Source organism: Hibiscus syriacus, unplaced genomic scaffold (assembly GCF_006381635.1).
Source record: "Hibiscus syriacus cultivar Baekdansim isolate YM2019G1 unplaced genomic scaffold, ASM638163v2 tig00112988_pilon, whole genome shotgun sequence".
NCBI lineage: Eukaryota > Viridiplantae > Streptophyta > Magnoliopsida > Malvales > Malvaceae > Hibiscus > Hibiscus syriacus.
This window is the reverse complement of record NW_024063432.1, coordinates 523,345-542,516: the sequence shown is the minus strand read 5'-3', so window position 1 is coordinate 542,516 and position 19,172 is coordinate 523,345. Positions and strand designations below refer to the sequence as shown.

Sequence of the window (19,172 nt, the reverse complement as noted above, 5' to 3'; positions counted from 1 at the left end):
CATCACTTCATTAGAGACCATGTCACTAAGGAAGATATAGTTCTAGAATTTGTTGATACTTTGCACCAATTAGCGGATATCTTTACAAAACCTTTAGACAAGGAAAGATTTTGGACACTTAGGAGAGAATTAGGTTTGACCAACCTATCTTCACTTAGTGTTTAAAATAATTTTAGCACTTTTAAGACTAAATGAAAAATGCTTAATTTTTGATTGCATTCATTGCTATTAGTTAGGGGGAGTTTATGATTATTGATGAAAATTAACTTTATGTTCAAATATAGTTTAAAGATTAATTTGATTGTTTGAACGTGATTAATTTTCAATATATGAGTTGCCAATACCACTAGAGAAAATTAATTTAGCATTTTGTGTGTTTAAAATCGGATTTTAGCATTTTGGTGCAGAGGGAATCGATACCCCCATGAGGGAATCGATTCCCCCTTTGAAGGAAAACCGATTCCCCCCACAGGGGAATCGATACCCCCTGGGGTTCTGGTTTTATCGGGCAGAACCCTTGGTTTTGGCTCAAAACATCTCTTCTTTTCTCTTCTGCCGTTTCTCCCTCTACTCTCTCAAATCTCCATTCTTGCCTCAAAGCAACATTTTTAATCGGAATTCACTTCAAATATCATATTCTAAACCTGCTAGCATCATTAAAATCGTGCAAACAACATCAAAATCCACTCAATCTCATCTTTCAAGGTAAATTTTTCTAAACTCTCTATTTCATTGATTTTGAACATAGGACCAGTTTTAATTAGTTCTAGATAGAAATAGTGATCGGGCATTGATTGTTTAGTGATTAGAAACTAGATATTTCAACTAATTTCATAAAAAAAACACAAGAATTTTCCAAAATTTTTGAAAATTTTGAAAAAAAAAATTGTTTGTCAAATTATTGTGTTTTAATTGAATTATGTTGTTGTTATAAAAACTATACATATATTGTTTTTCAAAATATTATTTTTCAATAGTTTTCAAAAACTTTGCCCATTAGGATTGATTTAGTGAACCTTGAAATATTGAGGACTCAATTGAGTTTTGGGATTGATTGAATTGCATACATGTGTTTTCTAAATTGCAGGTTATCCATTCTATTCCGATTTCCTAAACCATGTCCAATCCTAAACGTGCTAGGTCATCATCTAGTCACTCACACCGTCAACCAAATCCACCTCCAAATCCTCCTCCTATTCCTGAAATTCCAATTCCTAATCCTAATCCAGTTGATCCCAATCTAACTATCCAAAATTCATGCTTCAATCATCCTGGTCCTAGAAATCATCGTTTTTTGTATTATCAATATTTCGACTCTTATAAAATTAGAGAAGAATGTATTCCTTCTCGTCAAGCTATGTTAGATATTAATTTTAAATATCTTCCTCTTTTATAAGAGTGGAAATTTGATAAACTTTGTGACCTTGAACCTATAGTTTACCATCAACTTGTTCGCATCTTTTATTCTAATGCCGTTTGTGTCAAGAACCGAGCTCAAACTGAGAGCATAGAAGTTCGTTCCTATCTCCTAGGACAATTTTTACATATTAACTCGGCTTACATAGCCAAGGCATTAGGATTAGATAACGATGGTATTTCAAATGAAAAACAAATTTTAGGTTCTCGTTATAAAAGAAGGGATAGTGCGAGTGTCTTAGACCTTCATGAACGTTTTCTTCATCTAATGATTTCTTGGTGGTTTCGACCATCAGGATGTCGTTATTCTACTCTTAGAGCCTTGGATCTTTGGTGGTTATATTGTTTCAAAAACAATATTAAAATAAACCTACCTCAAATCATTTTTGCTGAAATTATTAAAACCGTAAATCTTGTTCCTAACAAGAAACTCTGTTCATCTCTAGTTTACGGTTGCATTTTGAGTAATCTTTTTACTAAAGCCAGGCTTAGAGTTGGTCTAGATCCTCCTTTCCTCTAAAGAAACAAATTATTGTTCTTTCCTTAACGAGAGCGGGATGGATAAAGGATAAGGAAACCGGCGAATGGGTTCGATCTTCTGAAAATACTCCGGGAACTAGTTTTTCACGAGCTCCACCAGAAGATGACGATGATCCCGAGCTTGAACAATTAATGTGAGACATCGATGAAGCCGAAGATAAGCCTGAGCAGCCCGAGGAGCAAGCACAACAAACGCATCAAATGCCTCCATATTTTCAATCTTTTATGGAGACATTCTATTTCTGATATGCTACCATGGATTCGCGCTTTACTTCTATAGAGTCCCATTTATCCACAATGGGAGCTCAACAATTAGAAATTCTCCGAGAGATGCGCACAAACAACGCTTCGATGAATGTACGTATTGATGCACTCTCATATGAGATGGCCGCTATGAGAGCTTGTTTTCCTCCTCCCGATCTGGATGTTTGATTCTGTGTTTAGCTTTAGAACTTTGAACTAAAAGATTATTGTTTCAACATTTTGAATATTTTGGAATGTTTGATTTTGAGGATTGTTAGACTTTGGATTTGTTTGGATGTTTGAATTTATATATTTGGTTTAGTTAAATTTATTGTATCATTTACATCATGTTAGATATATGACCAATTTTGCCATGTCACATTGTTTATGAATATTGATTATGAAACTAATGGCTAACGTCTCTCTTGATTGTGATCTTAGCAGCTTAAACTATATATAATCAATTGGCTAAATGATTTCAAAAACCTTGTTTAAAATCTTTTATGAGTTTTTTTGATTTAACAAAAAGGGGGAGAAGTGTTAAATGTTTTAAATGGGAGAAATGTTAAAGTAAGGGGGAGTAATGTTTTAAATGAGAGAAGTGTTAAAGTAAGGGGGAGTAATTTTTTAAATGGGAGAAGTGTTAAAGTAAGGGGGAGTAATTTTTCAAAAACTTTGTTTTTGATTTCAAAATCTTAAAATTACTAAAATGTTTTGTTATATCAAAAAGAGGGAGATTGTTGAAAACATTTTGATATTTCGATATAACAAATTAAGTTAAATGAATTTTAAGATTTTCCAAAAAGATTTTCTAAGTATATTCGATATAATTATTCGAATATCAAAATATTACTCCAAATTATTTAAATGTCATTTTTAATCCTTACTCAAGTGTAAAATTAAGTTTTAATCTTAAAATAATTTCAAAACGATTTTACAAAATATTTCGAACCATCTCAAAGCCAAAAATTCCAGATTTCTCAGAGGGAACCGATTCCCCCCCAAGGGGGTACCGATTCCCTCTGAATGGTTTGGCTCCGAGAATTCCAGTATGCTCGGAGGGAACCGATTCCCCCCCAGGGGTACCGATTCAACCAACTGTTCAACGGTCGAAATATTTGAATTTTACACTTAGGGAACCAATTCCCCTTATGGGGTACTGATTCCCCCCACGCTCCAAGCTGTTTTATTAATTGATTTCACACTAAAATGACTATATTATCTTCATTAATGATCCCCAACGTTCAGAAGTGATTCAAGGTATATTTAAGCAAGCTTTGAAGCCATTGATCAACAACAAGAAACATCAAGCAACTAGAATCAAGAGAGAATCAAAGAGAAAGCATCAAACCTCAAGTTTGAGCATTTCAAGCCTATTTTTCATTCAATATTCATTTTGCTTTTAAGAACACTTATTGTGCTCAATTGTATTCATTCTTGAGTGTTCTTTTCTTTGTTCTAGAATTGTGCAAACAATCTACCTTGTGAGGATTTCCTTGTAAGTTTGCAAATTTGTATTGTTCTCTTTGGGAGAGAATATTCTCAAGAATTTGGGGTATAATTCTTGAGGGTTTGTAAGGTTACTCTTTGTCCTCAAAAGAAAGAAAAAATAGTGAATTTGTGGAAAATTCTTAGTGTGGATAGCTAAGGTAGTGGTCGTAGACTTTGATTGAGAAAGTCGAACCACTCTAAATCGCTGTGCAATTTCTTTCAATTTTCTGCAAAAGCTTCCACCAAAATTTTTATTGCCAATTCACCCCCTCTTGGCCGATTCCGTCAATCGATTAACTCAACATGGAACCATTGATAAAAAATAAATAATGGAATTTCAAACTCAATTTAAAATGATAAAGTCAATAATTTACATAAATACAATAAAGTTGTTCATAAAATTGATCAGAGCATATACGATTCAACCTTTAACTACATGCCAACTACATTCAGTATAACAAAATATATACAATTCAATTGGTTTCTGATCTGATCTTCGGAAAGGAGAAGCTGATTTGACTTGCCTAACTTTGCTCTTCTTGCTTCTCGGAACCTACGTGTGAAACACTCACACGTTAAGTCGATGACTTAGTGAGGCATAAAATGCATAAATGACTTATTGAACATGTAATCACATACTTTCATAACATACAAAAATATCATATATATTTAATCAACCGTAACATATCTCATCATGCATTTAACAAACAACAACATATAACATTATGCATGGTTCATTCATGTTATTTCTTTTATTAGTCTATGGTACATTATTGAGAAATAAAATTTGCAACCATTTAAACATATCATAACATCATATCAAGAAATCATAAAATATCTCATATAACAAAAGCATATATGCCTTTTTATACATATCATCATCATCATCACAATTATCAATCATTATCATTCATTGTTCATTTATATATTTTTCTTTTAATAGCCCATGTATATCATTAAGAACTTAAGGTATGTGAGTGCATTGAGGTTGTGCACAAATGTTGTCACCACAGCTTGTATAAATTGCACCGAAATGCCGCATAGAAATTGCACCAAAGTGCCACATAGAATGTCCCGTAGGGCCACATAGATGTCCCGAAGGACCGCGTAGAAATGTCCTGAAAGACCGCGTAGAAATGTCCCGAAGGACCACGTAGAATTGTCCCGGAGGATCGCGTAGAACCTTTGACTCTTGGAATGCCAATTATACCCTCAACTCTCATATCACATACTATGGGCTTTACCATTTATATTATTTGTTATATCTTATTTCACGTAAACAAGTGATCACATAGATTATGTCACATAGTTTATATCTTATGTTCATGTAATCACGTAGATCATCTATCACATAGAATTACATATAACACATAGCTTATGTATCATGATGTATATAACACATAAACTTCTGCATATACTTATGTACCCATTTTCATATAGTCTAGTAGTTCAATGCCATATAGTTATCTCAAGGTTTCACATAATCACTTATATTATATTACATCATTTATATCCTAGTTTCATATATTCACTTAGTTCATTTTCACATAGCTTGTCACATAGGAATGCATTCACTTATTTCATATTTACATAGTAACCATACAAACATGTATTCACATAGATCCTCATCACATAACTTATATTACATGTTCATGTAATCACTTATGTCAATATCACATATTTTATATCATATTCTCATGTTATAACAAAGGTTAATGCTAATTAGCTTATCTCACTTTTTCATTCAATCATATACGCCAATTATACCAGTTCACATAGATTATCACACACTCCTATATTTACATAGCTCATGATCATATAACTTATATCACATTTTCAGATATTCACATAGAAGAGAATATAATAATACATGTTCACATACCAACAACTACTAACTATACTTATAATCATGCACACATAGAAACTATATTAACAACATATTATTTTTCATGAAATCATAATATTGGAAATAGACTCATCGTAAGTCTTATTTCCATAAAAAATTGTATACCTAATAGTATGCACTCACATTGGCCTCACTAGTCAAAGCAACACTTATAACTCTTATCACTCACTTGATCAATCTTATGTCGTTGACTCGTCCGATACTTGCTTTCGTTTGATATCTACACAAATATATGATCAATATGAATATCGAAATTCATCATTATAATCAATTCTTATTATCATAAGCTAAACAAAACATTTAATTCACCAATTCCATATGAATAGTATCGGTACCCAAGGTACAATACCGATACTTCTTTACTGTGGTATCGATACTACACTTTAGTATCGATACCCTCTTAACATTCTGGATTTCGAATCTAAAAATAGTACCGATACTTAAACGTTGGTATCGATATTACTACTTCAGTATCGATATTATATGAAGGATTTATCAACTTTTGGTATTATGGTATCGATACTGTTCATCTAGTATCGATACCCAAACCCAAAATCTCTTATTTTTACTTTGGAGTATCGGTACTGTTCATCTAGTACCGATACCCCTTACCAAGAAATCACCTTTTCCATTTCAAAATTTTACTAAACCCAACCATAACCCTTACTTTTAACCACTTTCAAACCTTTAAACCATAACATACTTATAAATACTAACTTACAACTCTTTAACACACTTAAACATCCAAAATTCCCAAAGAACAATTAGAACCAAAAATCATACCAATAATTCAAATTGATTTTTAATCCTTTTTTACCACTTAAATCTCTTATTCTAAATGATGACAAGTCAAATATGACTTCCAATTTCATTTACAAACTCTCTCTCAACAATTCACTTAAAAACTCCTTATTCAATCTCTCATAACTTATCCATCTTTGAGTTTTTAGTAACCTTAAGCTTTCCTTAAACTTATGTAACACCCAAAGACCAAAAACCAAACTTAAAATTAAAGAAACAACCAACTTGTAAGAAACTCACCTTTTAAATGAGCTCACGGCTTAGCTAAAGAAGAAGAAGAAGAAGATATATTTCCAGATACTTATTCCTTTCAATCATATACACCTTTTAAATGAGCTCACGGCTCGTCGAGTACACATGGGTCGTCGACCTTGATCGTCATTGTCGTCGTCATCTTCATCTTGTTGAGGAGGTGTACTTAACACACTCTGAGATCCACCTTTGAAATACGATGATGAACTTATGGTATTTGACGTAATCATTACTGTTACTGAATCGACTTGGCGGCTATGTTGTTGACCATATAGAATATGATCTCATTCACCTTCATCCACATGCTCTATCGAAAATGTTTTAGTGTGTTGCATTGTATCCCATGAACCTCCAACCCAAGTCAGCTGAGTCTTAGTTGAAGTATGATAGAAACAAAAACTAGCCTGAGATGCATAATAGTAATCTTCAGCTGCAGATATTGAAGTAGAAGAAGAAGACGTCGATGATTTCTTCTTGGACTTAGGGAATCTGGCCTGATGTTGTTTCCATTATCCCCTCTATTGTGGTGTTGTGAGATATGGTTTTCCATTTGCTTTGTAATTTCGAAGATAAAAAGAATGGTTGAAATTTAGGTCCATCGGTGTAATCTCATAACGCGGGGGAGCGATAGGTGACTCTGATTCTATAGCTCGATGTAGTAACCTTGCTTCGCCAACCAATTTTTGATATGTTTCCCACATATATCAATTCTATGGAGCGTGTCCATCTCAATGATTTGCATAGAAATCGGCTGATGCGATGCATACTGTCACAGTACTCTATCAGTATCATACCACTCAACAATCACAAAATGTAATAATAGTGTCGTAACACACCATAAATCGAACCCTTCAAAAAATTACGGCGGCAATAATCAGTAGATATCGTTGTCAATATACGAAAGCCAAAAAAATTGTAAATATTACATATCAAAGTTAATATATATATAAAGTTTAATTTTTTTTAAAAAAATAATAAAAGAACAAATGTATACCGTATATTGACCAGCGATGTCGTTCCTTATCCGTATATTTTTTGCAGTTGCACCCGACAACTTCGTCTCAGTTATTTTATGGCGTCATCTAAAATATTTAAAAATAGAAAAAACTAAAAACAAATAAAAAAATTAATTAAGTTAATCAAATTTAAAAAGAAGTTAAAAATTACTTTCCACCAAGAGGAAACTCTATTGGGGCTATTGTAATCCGTGTAAAAAACGAGAACCGATACTAAACCTAAGATTGTAGCAATATTAGAAAGCCTGCTACATTAGCTTTTCTACCCTGCTCGACAATTGCAGCCTTGCAAAGCTCCCGGTACATAAATGCTAAAATCGTCTAGCATCAACTGGTTTTGCAACACTCAACGAAGTCATTTATTATTCAAAGATACTGAGTGTGCGCCAAATTACCAGATTTATCCAGTAATAATTCCCCTCCGATCAGTTTGAGAAGATATGCTCGGGACTAAAAAATAACCTCGTCCTCGAAAGAGTCGACCATCACTTGGAATTCAGACTCCAACCACGTCATCCGTACCCCATAGCCATCGATGAACTCGGATGGTGTCAACATTCCCAAAATTTGATATATCAACGTCTTGGTGTCGTAATTGTTCTGCCTCACCACAGGAGCTCCATTCACAGGAACACCAGGTTGTTCAGCGACATCTTCCAAAGTAATCGTCACTTCTCCACTCAGGAAATGAAAAGTGTGTATCTTGGGCCGACGACGTTCGATCAGAGCCTTAATCAACGCCATGTACACCTTGAAGCCACACACAAATATGGATGAAAATAGACTGGATTGCTGAAGATATATCAACATCCGCTGATGCTGATCTTTTGAAGTCATCTCGTGCTAATGAATACTCCGTTCTTCTTTCGGATGGAGTTCAATCGATGAAATATGGACGTTGTCAAGGCGCAACATGTCTGTTCGGGAAGTCATTTTTTGGGATTTTTCACATAAAGTAGGGTTTTCATAATTTTTTAGATTTAGGGTTTAATGTAAAATCAAAACCCTAAACCCCTTTTTATAGCCCCAATTCCAACGACTATAATGCAAAAATATATTGGAACTCGTCACCACTGTAGTAGCTGCTAGTTAACCAACGACTACAAAACGGCTAGTTTTTTGAACTCGAAGGAACTCGTCATCTTGAGGTGACAAGTTACCCTTTTTTAATTTATAATTTAATTTTTGTCTATAATAAAAAATTGTTTTTGGACTCGTCACCTTAACGTGACGAGTCTGCTTAAAAACATAAATTAATGGCTCACATAGGACCCACTCATCCGAGTTAATTAAAAAAACATATTTCAAAGAACTCGTCACCTCCAGGTGACGAGTTTGCCCGACACTGCAACAAATGTCATAGATCCCGAATTTAAAGTTGAGGAAGGGTAAAACCCTAATTTTAATCTAAACGCACTATTGGGCCAAAAAACAAGCCTTATTGAGCTTTTACTTACGTTAGGCTGATTGCATTGGGCGGCCCGCAGTCCAATTACCACGACGTGCTACATAATCAAGCGTGTAGTATTCGGTTCTTGAACGATCTTTTGCGGACCAATTCCAGGCGGAGACACCGTCAATGGCGGCATCATCATCGTCAGTGACGGCGGTGAGGTCATGGAGAACGGCATTTCTCACTCTGAGAGACGAAACCCTAACGAACCCTCCTTCCATCCCTCATCTTTTACAATCCCTAATCTTCTCGGACGCTCACTCTTCTTTCATCTCCGCCGCCTCCGACCTCCCTGCCCACGAGGTGTCTTCATTGTTTCCCTAAACGCCACCGTTTTCTTGTACTCTTACTTTTTCATTGAATGACAATGCATTTCGAATTTTGGTTTCAGGTGACTTCCGATCTGTTATTTCTCGTCCAGCTTGTTGCCAATGCATGCCAATTTCAACACGATTTGGTCCCTACATTTTCAAACACTTGCCGATTGGTATTTGAGCTTCAATCACTCTTGTTCTTGTTTTTCTTATTCTTTTATATGTTATATAGTAACTAATCATATCATTGTTTGCCCCAGATCCATGATCTTAGTCATCGAGTTCCTCTCGATATCAATTCCTCGTCTTGGTTTTTGCTTCTTGATTCCCTCACCAAACTAATGGATTATTTTCTTTCCAAAGAAACCTCCACTGCTTCTTTGTATAAACCAGTTTTGGAATGCTTGGAAACTCTCAGGTTCTTTCAATTTCACTTCCTTTTGTTATGCATTTTTATTTTCATTTTTTATGCTTGCTCAAATTCAGTGGCGTTCTTTTTAATCCCCAGACATCTTGTTGGTGAAAACCAACGAAAATTCTCTCTGCAAGATGATATTCAGTTGGTAAATGTTGTTCTCCACATCATTGCACGTATGCATATGAATGTAATCTCCTTGTATTCTTCAAGCGGCAATCAAAAGAGTGCTATTGAAATGGGGAAGAAATTACCACGAAATGGTAGTTTATGGGAAGTTCAAACTGCTTCCTTTACTATGCTTGGAGAACTATATTCAAGGACCGGTTCTTCTTTTCCAATTGATATTTGGCAATCAACTATTCAGGTAAGTCCTCTACTTGGCTTTGATGACATCTGTAAACATGTTGCTAAAGTTGATTATTTTTATTTTATAAATTAGGTTTTTAGGAAGTTGATGGACTTATTAGCCTCCAAGAATTTGGTCGTGGAAGAAATTATCATGTCAAGGTATGATCTTTCCTCCCATGCTTTCCTTGCCCATGAAGAGAAATTGAAAAAACATAAAATTAGATATCGATCTTTCCTCCCATGCTTTCCTTACCCATGAATAGAAATTGAAAAAACAAAATATTAGATATTGCTCTTTCAAGAATTAACTGACAAGAGTTCTTGTTGTGTACAGGTTTTATGCATCTCTTCTGCATTGCCTTCATTTGGTTCTTATGGATCCTAAAGGTTCTATTTCTGAACATGTAAGCAAATCATCACAACTCAGGGCCATAAGTTTAATTATAAATGTTAACTTTTTTTTTTCTACTTCATGAGTGTGTAATATTAATGTGCTTCAGGTGTCTAGTTTTGTCGCATACTTGCGAATGTTTTTCGTTTATGGCCTTACTAGTGGAACCCAACTCACATGTGCTGCGGGCAGTTCCAAGGATAAAGAATCTGTTTTTCCGAGTTTTAAGTTGACTGTAGAAGAGCCTAAAAGGACAAATAATACACCATATAGGCCGCCACACTTGCGCAAAAAGGAGAGTTTAAATGCTAGGCAGGCTAAATCTTTGTATCTTCAGGGTTCTTCTGATCATATTTCTTCTATGGCTGATGTTACATCATCAGATTCTGATTACAGTGACAGTGATGGATCACTCAAAGATATTAATGGTTCTCGCTGCTCAAAGATTAGAGTATCTGCCATTGTTTGTGTACAGGTAATACTAGAACACCATTCATATTTAGGTGTGGCTAAGTTTTGATTCTTAGGTTCCCTAAATGTTTATGTGCCTTGTTTGATGTGGTTTTTGGTATTCCATATTGAATTTTGACAGTTTTTTAAATTTGACTGGTCTGTTTATGATCAGGGAATTAGAGGGAATACTCATGACACAGCATGATATCAGAACCTTGGTCATACAATATGACCGTGTAAACCAAGTCTTTTAGAACTGGAATCTGTATTCTAAATTTTGAATTTTCTGATTAATCATATGAATTGAAGGATTACTATGAAATCAACATTGGTCATTGGTATGGCATCGAAGGATATTTTTTTTATTGTTTGTATTATTTGTTTGATTTGATATTCCATCATTCCGTGCATTTAGGATTTGTTATGTCTGTAAATAATTAGGTTGGAAGTCAACTTAAATTGGTTTATACAGTTAGTTGCGCTCCATGTTCATAAAATTAAACAAAATGCTGTTTTAAACATCCTAAATATTTTATTAGTACATTCTTAAGTCTTTCCTCACCATTTACAAGGGTCTTCAGCTTTTCTGTAAAGACCTATCATTTATGTTGATGCTGGAATTTCTCAAGTATCCAACTGTTTTTTATTGGGTTCTAAACAATTATCTAGATTGTCCTCTACCTTTTGTAGCATTTTGTTGGTAATGGTATTTATTTTTTTGTCGTGATATTGCTTATACTCTTGGGATAAACTAACGTGTATTGGTGCCATCAACCCTTTGATGCTGAATATCTTTATTTTTTTTTATTTTGTTGTGTGAACAACTTGGACCCGAGTTGCAAAATGTTGGAGAATACTTGGACGGCTCGTGCCTCTTGGATTTGGAGAGGAGTAATTAATAACTTCTTTTCTAATGATGGGTTTGGGGATTATATTAGGAGTAATTTGCGGTTGAAAGCTAGTAACGGTCACTCTGTGGTTTTTTGGAATGATGTTTGGTTGGGAGAAGTCCCCCTTAAAGATTTGTTCCCTAGACTATATGCTCTTTCGATTAATAAAATGGGTAAAGTGGTGGAGTTTAGGGCGAATAATGCTGCAGGCTGGGTGTGGGATATTCAAATGAGAAGGAATCTGCTGGACTGGGAGATTGAGCAATGGTTAAGGAATTGTCTCATGATGAGGAAGATTGCTGGATTTGGTTAGGGAATGGAGAGGGCTGCTTCTCTACTAATTCTTGTATTAAGAATTTTCTTGACTCGGTCAGTATTGAGGGGAATCAGGATTTTTGGGATAGGAATATTTGGGTGGGGATACCACCTCCCTGTGTTGAAACCTTCTTATGGCAAGTTGTTCATCAGAGAGTGGCGGTTAAGGAGGAATTGTTGAAGCGTGGAGTGGTCGGGATTGAAGATCCCTTATGTCTGTTGTGTGGCAGTTTTGGGGAAACAATTTCACATCTTTTCCTGCATTGTGAGGTAACTTGGGGACTGTGGGCTAGATTCTCAAATTTGTGGAACATTTCTTGGATTATTCCAAATAACATATTAGACTGTATTTTTCAGTGGGATGATCTACTTCTGAATTCTTGTATTTGGAAATTCATACCAAGGGCTGTATTGTGGACGATATGGAAAAGCAGGAATGAGGTTATTTTTAAGAAGGAAAAGTTGGATGTGGTGAGGTTGTTCTTTATTGCTTGCTTTAGAATCCTGTCTTGGTTTGCTGCTAGTTTTGACATGCATATCCCTTTTGACTCATTAGTGGGTGACCTTACTCTTGCTGATTCGGTTGATAGACAGAAGAAAGGAAGATCCTAACCCACTTGCTGGGTTCCTGCTCCAGATGGGTTCTTAAAGATCAATGTTGATGGAGCAATGGTGAAGGGCTGGAATAAAGGTGGTATAGGAGGTCTGATTAGGGATAGTAGTGGTGTGATGATTCACTGGTTTTCTGAAAAGGTTAGGGGTGGTCTTCTGATTTTGGCAAAACTTTTGGCGATAAAGAGGGGGCTGAGTATGCTTAATGATTCATGTTTGGATCTTAATCAGAGGATTATTTTAGAATCGGATTCAAGTGTCGCGGTGAAGTGGATCAAAAATCCGGAATTAAGCAACCCTATGTTCCAATCCTTGGTGAAGGAGATCGTCTCTTTTAAGGAAGGGAAGGATATTTTGTTAAGGCTTATCTTGAGGGCTACCAACTGGGAAGCGGATAGATTAGCTAAAGATGGTATAGGTTGATTTTTTGGCTTTGTTTGTGGGATGTTAGAGGGTGGATTCCCTTCTTTTTAGAAGGGATTTTGTTTCCAGTCTTATGTAATTAGTGTTAAGGTTTTTCAGCAGGTGGTTTTTAAGTCTTATGTTTTTGTGGGAAGGTATTAAGTTTGTTGTTAGGGGTGGCAGTGTATTATTCTTCAGATTAATAAAATTATAGGCACTCTTTTCCTCCTTCCAATGCCCTTCATGTTATTTTCGTAACATGGAGGGTAAGAAGGGGGTTTTTAATGAGGCCTAATCTTCTATTTAAAAAAAAAATTTGGTGGAATGGCACTGCTTGCTTGGTGACATACTGACATTTCATAGATTCTTTCTGGCCATGAATGGGAAAGGTAATTGTAAATCTAAAAAGCGTGCCTAGGCGCAAGGTGCTTATGAGCGCATCGGAAAACGCCTTGAAAGATAAAGGCAGAGCGGCATACAGGAAGCTCACATAGGCGCACTGCTTTTGAAGCTTTTTGGTGAAGCGCCAGGCTGGTGCCACTTCTGCGCTTTATGCATTTCACCTTTTTTCTAATCTTTTGCTTACCCTTTTTAGTTCTTTTGCTCTATAATATAATAAATTAATTATAATATATTAGTTCCGCCTTATTCCCACACCCTTCTTTGTCTTTATGTTATGATAACCTATAATATAATAAATTAATCTAAGTTATTGCTCCCCTACAGTTTCTGTTTTCTTTATTATTCTGCCTGCTTCAGTTTTTTGGGGTACAGTTATTGTCCCGGGCATACCAATGTTATTTTCTTTCTTTTTGCAATAATACAAAGCAACCGACTCATTTGTCAAAACAAATTAATTAATAGAATTAATAGAATAGAAAAAATGTATTCTTATCAAAAAAAGAATAGAAAAAATGTAATTAAGATATAAAAAGATATTAAATATATAGATAAATAAGAATTATATAACTATTTTTATAATTATAATAATTTTTTATCATTGAAATATTATATAATTATAATAGTAATGTTGCCTTAGGATAAGTGTTGCTGCTCTTTGTTAATTTATGTGAACAAATTATTGTTCCACATAGTTGGAACATGCAACCATTAGTTTATTATAGTGTAAGTGTGTAACCCTAATTGTTTCGAAGTGTTTTGGAAGGTAAGGTTTTGTAAATGGTAGAAATAGGGCTTGACTCTTGAGGAGGGAATAAGCAATTGTAAAGGAACATAGTTTGGGAAGGAAATTAAGTGTTTTAGGAGTGAACCAGTAGTTAATGGATGTGGATTTGTTCTTAACTTAATTTATAAAACTTTTAGCACAAAAAGTGAGCTTTGCATACAAAAGGCGCGCGCTTGCGTCTTGCGCCTAGGCTCCAAGGACCTTTTGTGCATCGGTGCGCCTTGCGCCCTTAAAATCCAAGGAACGATCTCATTGTCACATAATACTATCCCTAAGAAAAGGAGTAACCTAATTCCTTAATTACTCCAAAATACTTGGATTACCATGTGTACTTTTACTTTGTGCAGTCATACACATGAACTTTAATCGGTCTTCTTTGGTTGTATGTTTCTGGTGCAGGATCTTTGTCAAGCTGATCCCAAATCCTTTACATCTCAATGGACAATGCTTTTGCCGACCAATGATGTACTAAAACCAAGGTACTGTAATCCTACTATTAATCTCATTGAGCTAATTTTCCTTAAATTCTTTGTTTATTCTCATCTGTTTTCCTCTAGAAAGTTGTCTTTGTTTTCCATTTATTTAACATAGCCGACTACAGGAAATTTGAAGCTACTTTGATGTCATCCTTGTTATTTGATCCTTACTTGAAGGTAAAGCTTTTGTTTTTTTGTAGTTTTTTCCTCTTCAAACATAAGTTTTTGGCAATTATTTAATATCTATTCCTCATGTTTAGTTTGGTTGACAATCATGCTTATATGAGCAATTTTATGATGCCTAGGCACGGATGGCATCTGCCTCAGCTTTGGCCGTCATGATGGATGGGCCTGCAACTGTTTTTCTCCAGGTAGCAGAATATAAAGAATCTACTAAATTGGGATCTTTTATGGCACTTTCTAGTTCACTTGGCCAGATACTAATGCAACTGCATATTGGTACTTGATTACTAATCCTTTGTAGTTCATATTTTCCCAAACTTAGCTTGCCTTGGGTTCTATTTTTTTTATTTAATAGCTATTGTTGGCCCTTACCTTTGTGATGTAGGTCTTCTGCACTTAATTCAACATGAAACTAATAGTCGATTGCTGGTCTTGCTATTCAAGATACTCATGCTTTTGATATCAAGCACACCGTACGTGTCTTTTTTCTCATATCTTCTCATGATTGTTAAAATGAATATTGTTGTTTTTTTAAGTTGACAATTTATTCCTTTATCAATTAATGCTTTTTGTTGCATTTATATTCACAACTCTTAACCCTAATTTTGGACTTTCTATTGGGTATAATCATTACAATAGTAACAAAGTAACAAGAACATTGTCGGTTATATGGGTTGCTATTTAATTGCAATGTTAGCCTAAGAGTACTCCATTATAGTAGGAGATTAAAAAAATATAACTAAAAGGTGAAACACAAATTAGAACACGATACTAGAATTTAAATAACAACCAATCAACCAACAAGTAAATGAGAAGACCAAGGCAAACTAGAAGTTTGTTAGTAGACCCTTGCAAGGTTGTTTCAATAATTTTGAGATTGGGAAGATGTTGGTGAAAAACTTGATGCGGTAATGGTTTCGTGAGTTTGCTAGTTTGATCAATAACATGAAGATGTTGGACAAGTATATTGTTCTACTGTACTTGGTTTCTTACAAAGTGAAAATCAACCTTAATATGTTCCATTTGGTTTGGAGAATCAGATTTTTACATCGATAAGTAGCACCAATGTTGTCATAATATAATATTGGAGGTTCTGGTAAAAGGACATACAATTCATCCAAGAGTTTTTGAACCCAATTTACTTCAGTTAGTGTGGAAGAGATAGGTTGGTATTCGGCCTCAATATAAGAACATGCAACAATACGTTGCTTGATGACCAATTTATGGGATTTGTATTGAAGTATAAAATGCAACCTGATTTTGAAGTTCTTTCATTAACCTCACTTCCTTGATTTGCAATGTAGTACATGAATAGTGTAGGAGACGTTACTTTTTATATGCAACCTATGATTTTTGGTACGTTGAAGATGATATAGTGGTTATTTGGCATGTGAACAATGTGTAACAGTTGGTGCATGCATGAACTGTGACTATTTATTGAGAACTGAGTAGTAAGGCCTTTTATAACTTGTTGAATAATATTAGATGTTATAGTCTCTTTTATGTCACGTGTAGACTAAAATGTAGACTAATGTAGGCCTTTGAGGTTTGCATACACATTGAGGATACTCTAGATGATCATATCAACCGGGATGTATTGCTTGCCATTGTTAAGAAACAAAGATGTGTTGGACCCCATTGGTGTTTGAATAGCTTTACACTTTGTCATATTATATATTTTTTTTGATAGAACTTTGTCATATTATATGTTGCGAGTAGATATGAGATTATTTTGCTTGAGAAAGAAGAATACCATCATCAGTGTGCATAACTTCAATATTGAGAAAATAGTGGGGAGGACTCAAATATTTTATCGAGAACTGAGTAGTAAGGCCTTTATAACTTGTTGAATAATATTAGATATTCTAGTCTCTTTTATGCCATCTATATAGACTAAAATGTAGACTAATGTAGGCCTTTGAGGTTTGAATACGCATTGAGGATACTCTAGATGATCATATCCAAGAGGTTGGCACATATATACGTTTCTTCTAGCTGATTTTGAAGAACCAAATTATTCACATTTAAATTGATGAAGAGGCCATCTATGTTGAACTGTTAGTGACAAAATAAGCTACTGTAAACAATTTGATCATTGGATTTTGTAGTTGGGGGTAATGGGTTGATACATTGTTAGTGGTTATGGGTTGAGGAAGGACCATTGTTTCGTCAAAGATAGGAAAAGAAATCTTGATTCCACATCAAGAACTCAACTTGTGCTTTCCTGCTGGCAAAGTTGTGAGGATTGATTAATTTTAAAGGAGGCTTGGAATTGGGATTAAATTGGACTATATGAGTTGTGTTGTAGGATTACTGGTGTTGGATATTGTGATTAAATGATGGTAAAAAAAGAATTAGCTTACTTGTAAGAGCTTATGTGGATTTAATACCATATTACAATAGTAACAAAAATAGCACGGTTATATATACAAATATAAAGTTTTATTATAGTTAACGTAATATCCTACATTGATTATAATATATTAATCCTAAAATATAACTTGTAAATATGTAACACTTCCCTCAAGTTCGAGTATAGATATTAATCATGCTCAACTTTTTACTTAGATAATCAATCTGGATCCCGTTAAGAGTCTTTGTGAAAATATTTCCTAATTCTCCAGTTTTCATATAATCGGTAATAATTAAGCCCTATTTGATCTTTTCATGAATGAAAATGACAATCAACCTAATGTGCTTCGTTCGTTCATGAAAGACTGGATTAGAAGCAATGTGAGGTGTAGCTTGATTATCACACTATTGCTTTGTAGGTTTTGAAACCTTAATTCTTCATTGAGAAGTTGTTAACTAGGGTTTTGACGATGAAGGCTATAAGTTTACTTTTCACGATGAAGGCAATAATTTTATTCAAAGAAAAAATATGTTTTTCATAAGAGGATACATAAGAGTTTTATTCAAGTAGATGAGAGACCTAAATAAGATAGAAGTTTTATCTTTTCTACAAATTAGAAGATTAGTATTAGAGATAATGTAGGAATTAGAGTTTGACTAAAGTACTACTCATACTCCCCGGCAAGCTGGGGAGTAGATATTGTAAATGCCCAGCTTGGATATAATATCGTCAAAGGTAATCTTCGGAAGTGCCTTGGTCAATACATCAGCTAGATGATTTTGTGAGGAGACGTAGTTTAGTTTCACTGTTCCACCATTCACTTTCCCTGCAATGAAGTGTTTGTCGATCTTCACATGTTTTGTTCTGTTGTGATGTACCAGATTCTTTGCAATACTTGTCGTTGATTTGCTGTCACTTTGAAGTACAAAGTAGTTGTCGCATATCTCTAGTTCAGTTAAGAGCTTTTGTAGCGAAATACCTTTACAAATCTCGAGTGCTATCGCCCGATATTCTACTTATGCACTGCTCCTGGAGAGTATAGGTTGTTTCTTGCTTCTCCATGTCACTAAGTTCCCCCAAACAAACGAACAATATTCTGTGGTTGACCTTCTATCTGTTAATTCTCCAGCCCAGCTTGAATATGAGAAGATTTTTACTATTCTGTCTTCATGTTTTCTGAAAATCAACCCATGTCCTGGTGTCATCTTTAAATATCTTAAGATTCCATTTACTGCCTCTAAATGTTCTTCTCTATGTTCATTCATGTATTGACTAACAATGCTAATGGAAAAGGCGATGTCAAGTCTAGTTAGAGATAGATAGATGAGTTTACAGCTAGTTTTTGATATTGTTCCTTACCGATTTTCTTCTATACTTAACTTTAGGTTAACTTCGATAGGAGTTTCTGAGGGCTTGCAACTTGTCATTCCAGTCTCAGAAAGTAAGTTTAGAATGTACTTTCTTTGATTTATGACAATTCCTTCTCTTGATCTTGCTACTTCCATGCTCAGGAAGTATCTCAAAGTCCCTAAATCTTTGGTTTCAAATTCCTTTGCTAGTATGGTCTTCAATTTCTCAATTTATACTAACTCATCACCCGTGATGATGATGTCATCACCGTTGACAATCAAGATTGGCTTCTTGTCAGGAGCAATTTTTACAAACAAAGTGTGGTCGGATTGACACTGTTTGTATTTGTTCTGTAACATTACC

General features: G+C 34.7%; 1 protein-coding gene across 2 annotated transcripts in view; it reads left to right on the top strand.

Annotated features, from left to right (window-relative positions):
- Positions 1-9,175: 9,175 nt before the first annotated feature.
- LOC120185025 (HEAT repeat-containing protein 6) overlaps positions 9,176-19,172 on the top strand; it is a 41,387-nt gene continuing 31,390 nt past the window's right edge. For both annotated transcript variants that reach the window (XM_039189360.1, XM_039189361.1), the window contains exons 1-11: positions 9,176-9,421; positions 9,510-9,605; positions 9,693-9,850; positions 9,941-10,214; positions 10,290-10,357; positions 10,533-10,602; positions 10,699-11,064; positions 14,847-14,926; positions 15,049-15,100; positions 15,229-15,382; positions 15,492-15,579. In XM_039189360.1, coding sequence (XP_039045291.1) covers positions 9,245-9,421; positions 9,510-9,605; positions 9,693-9,850; positions 9,941-10,214; positions 10,290-10,357; positions 10,533-10,602; positions 10,699-11,064; positions 14,847-14,926; positions 15,049-15,100; positions 15,229-15,382; positions 15,492-15,579 — 1,583 coding nt within the window. In that variant the 5' untranslated portion in view covers positions 9,176-9,244. The remainder of the gene's footprint in view (positions 9,422-9,509; positions 9,606-9,692; positions 9,851-9,940; positions 10,215-10,289; positions 10,358-10,532; positions 10,603-10,698; positions 11,065-14,846; positions 14,927-15,048; positions 15,101-15,228; positions 15,383-15,491; positions 15,580-19,172) is intronic.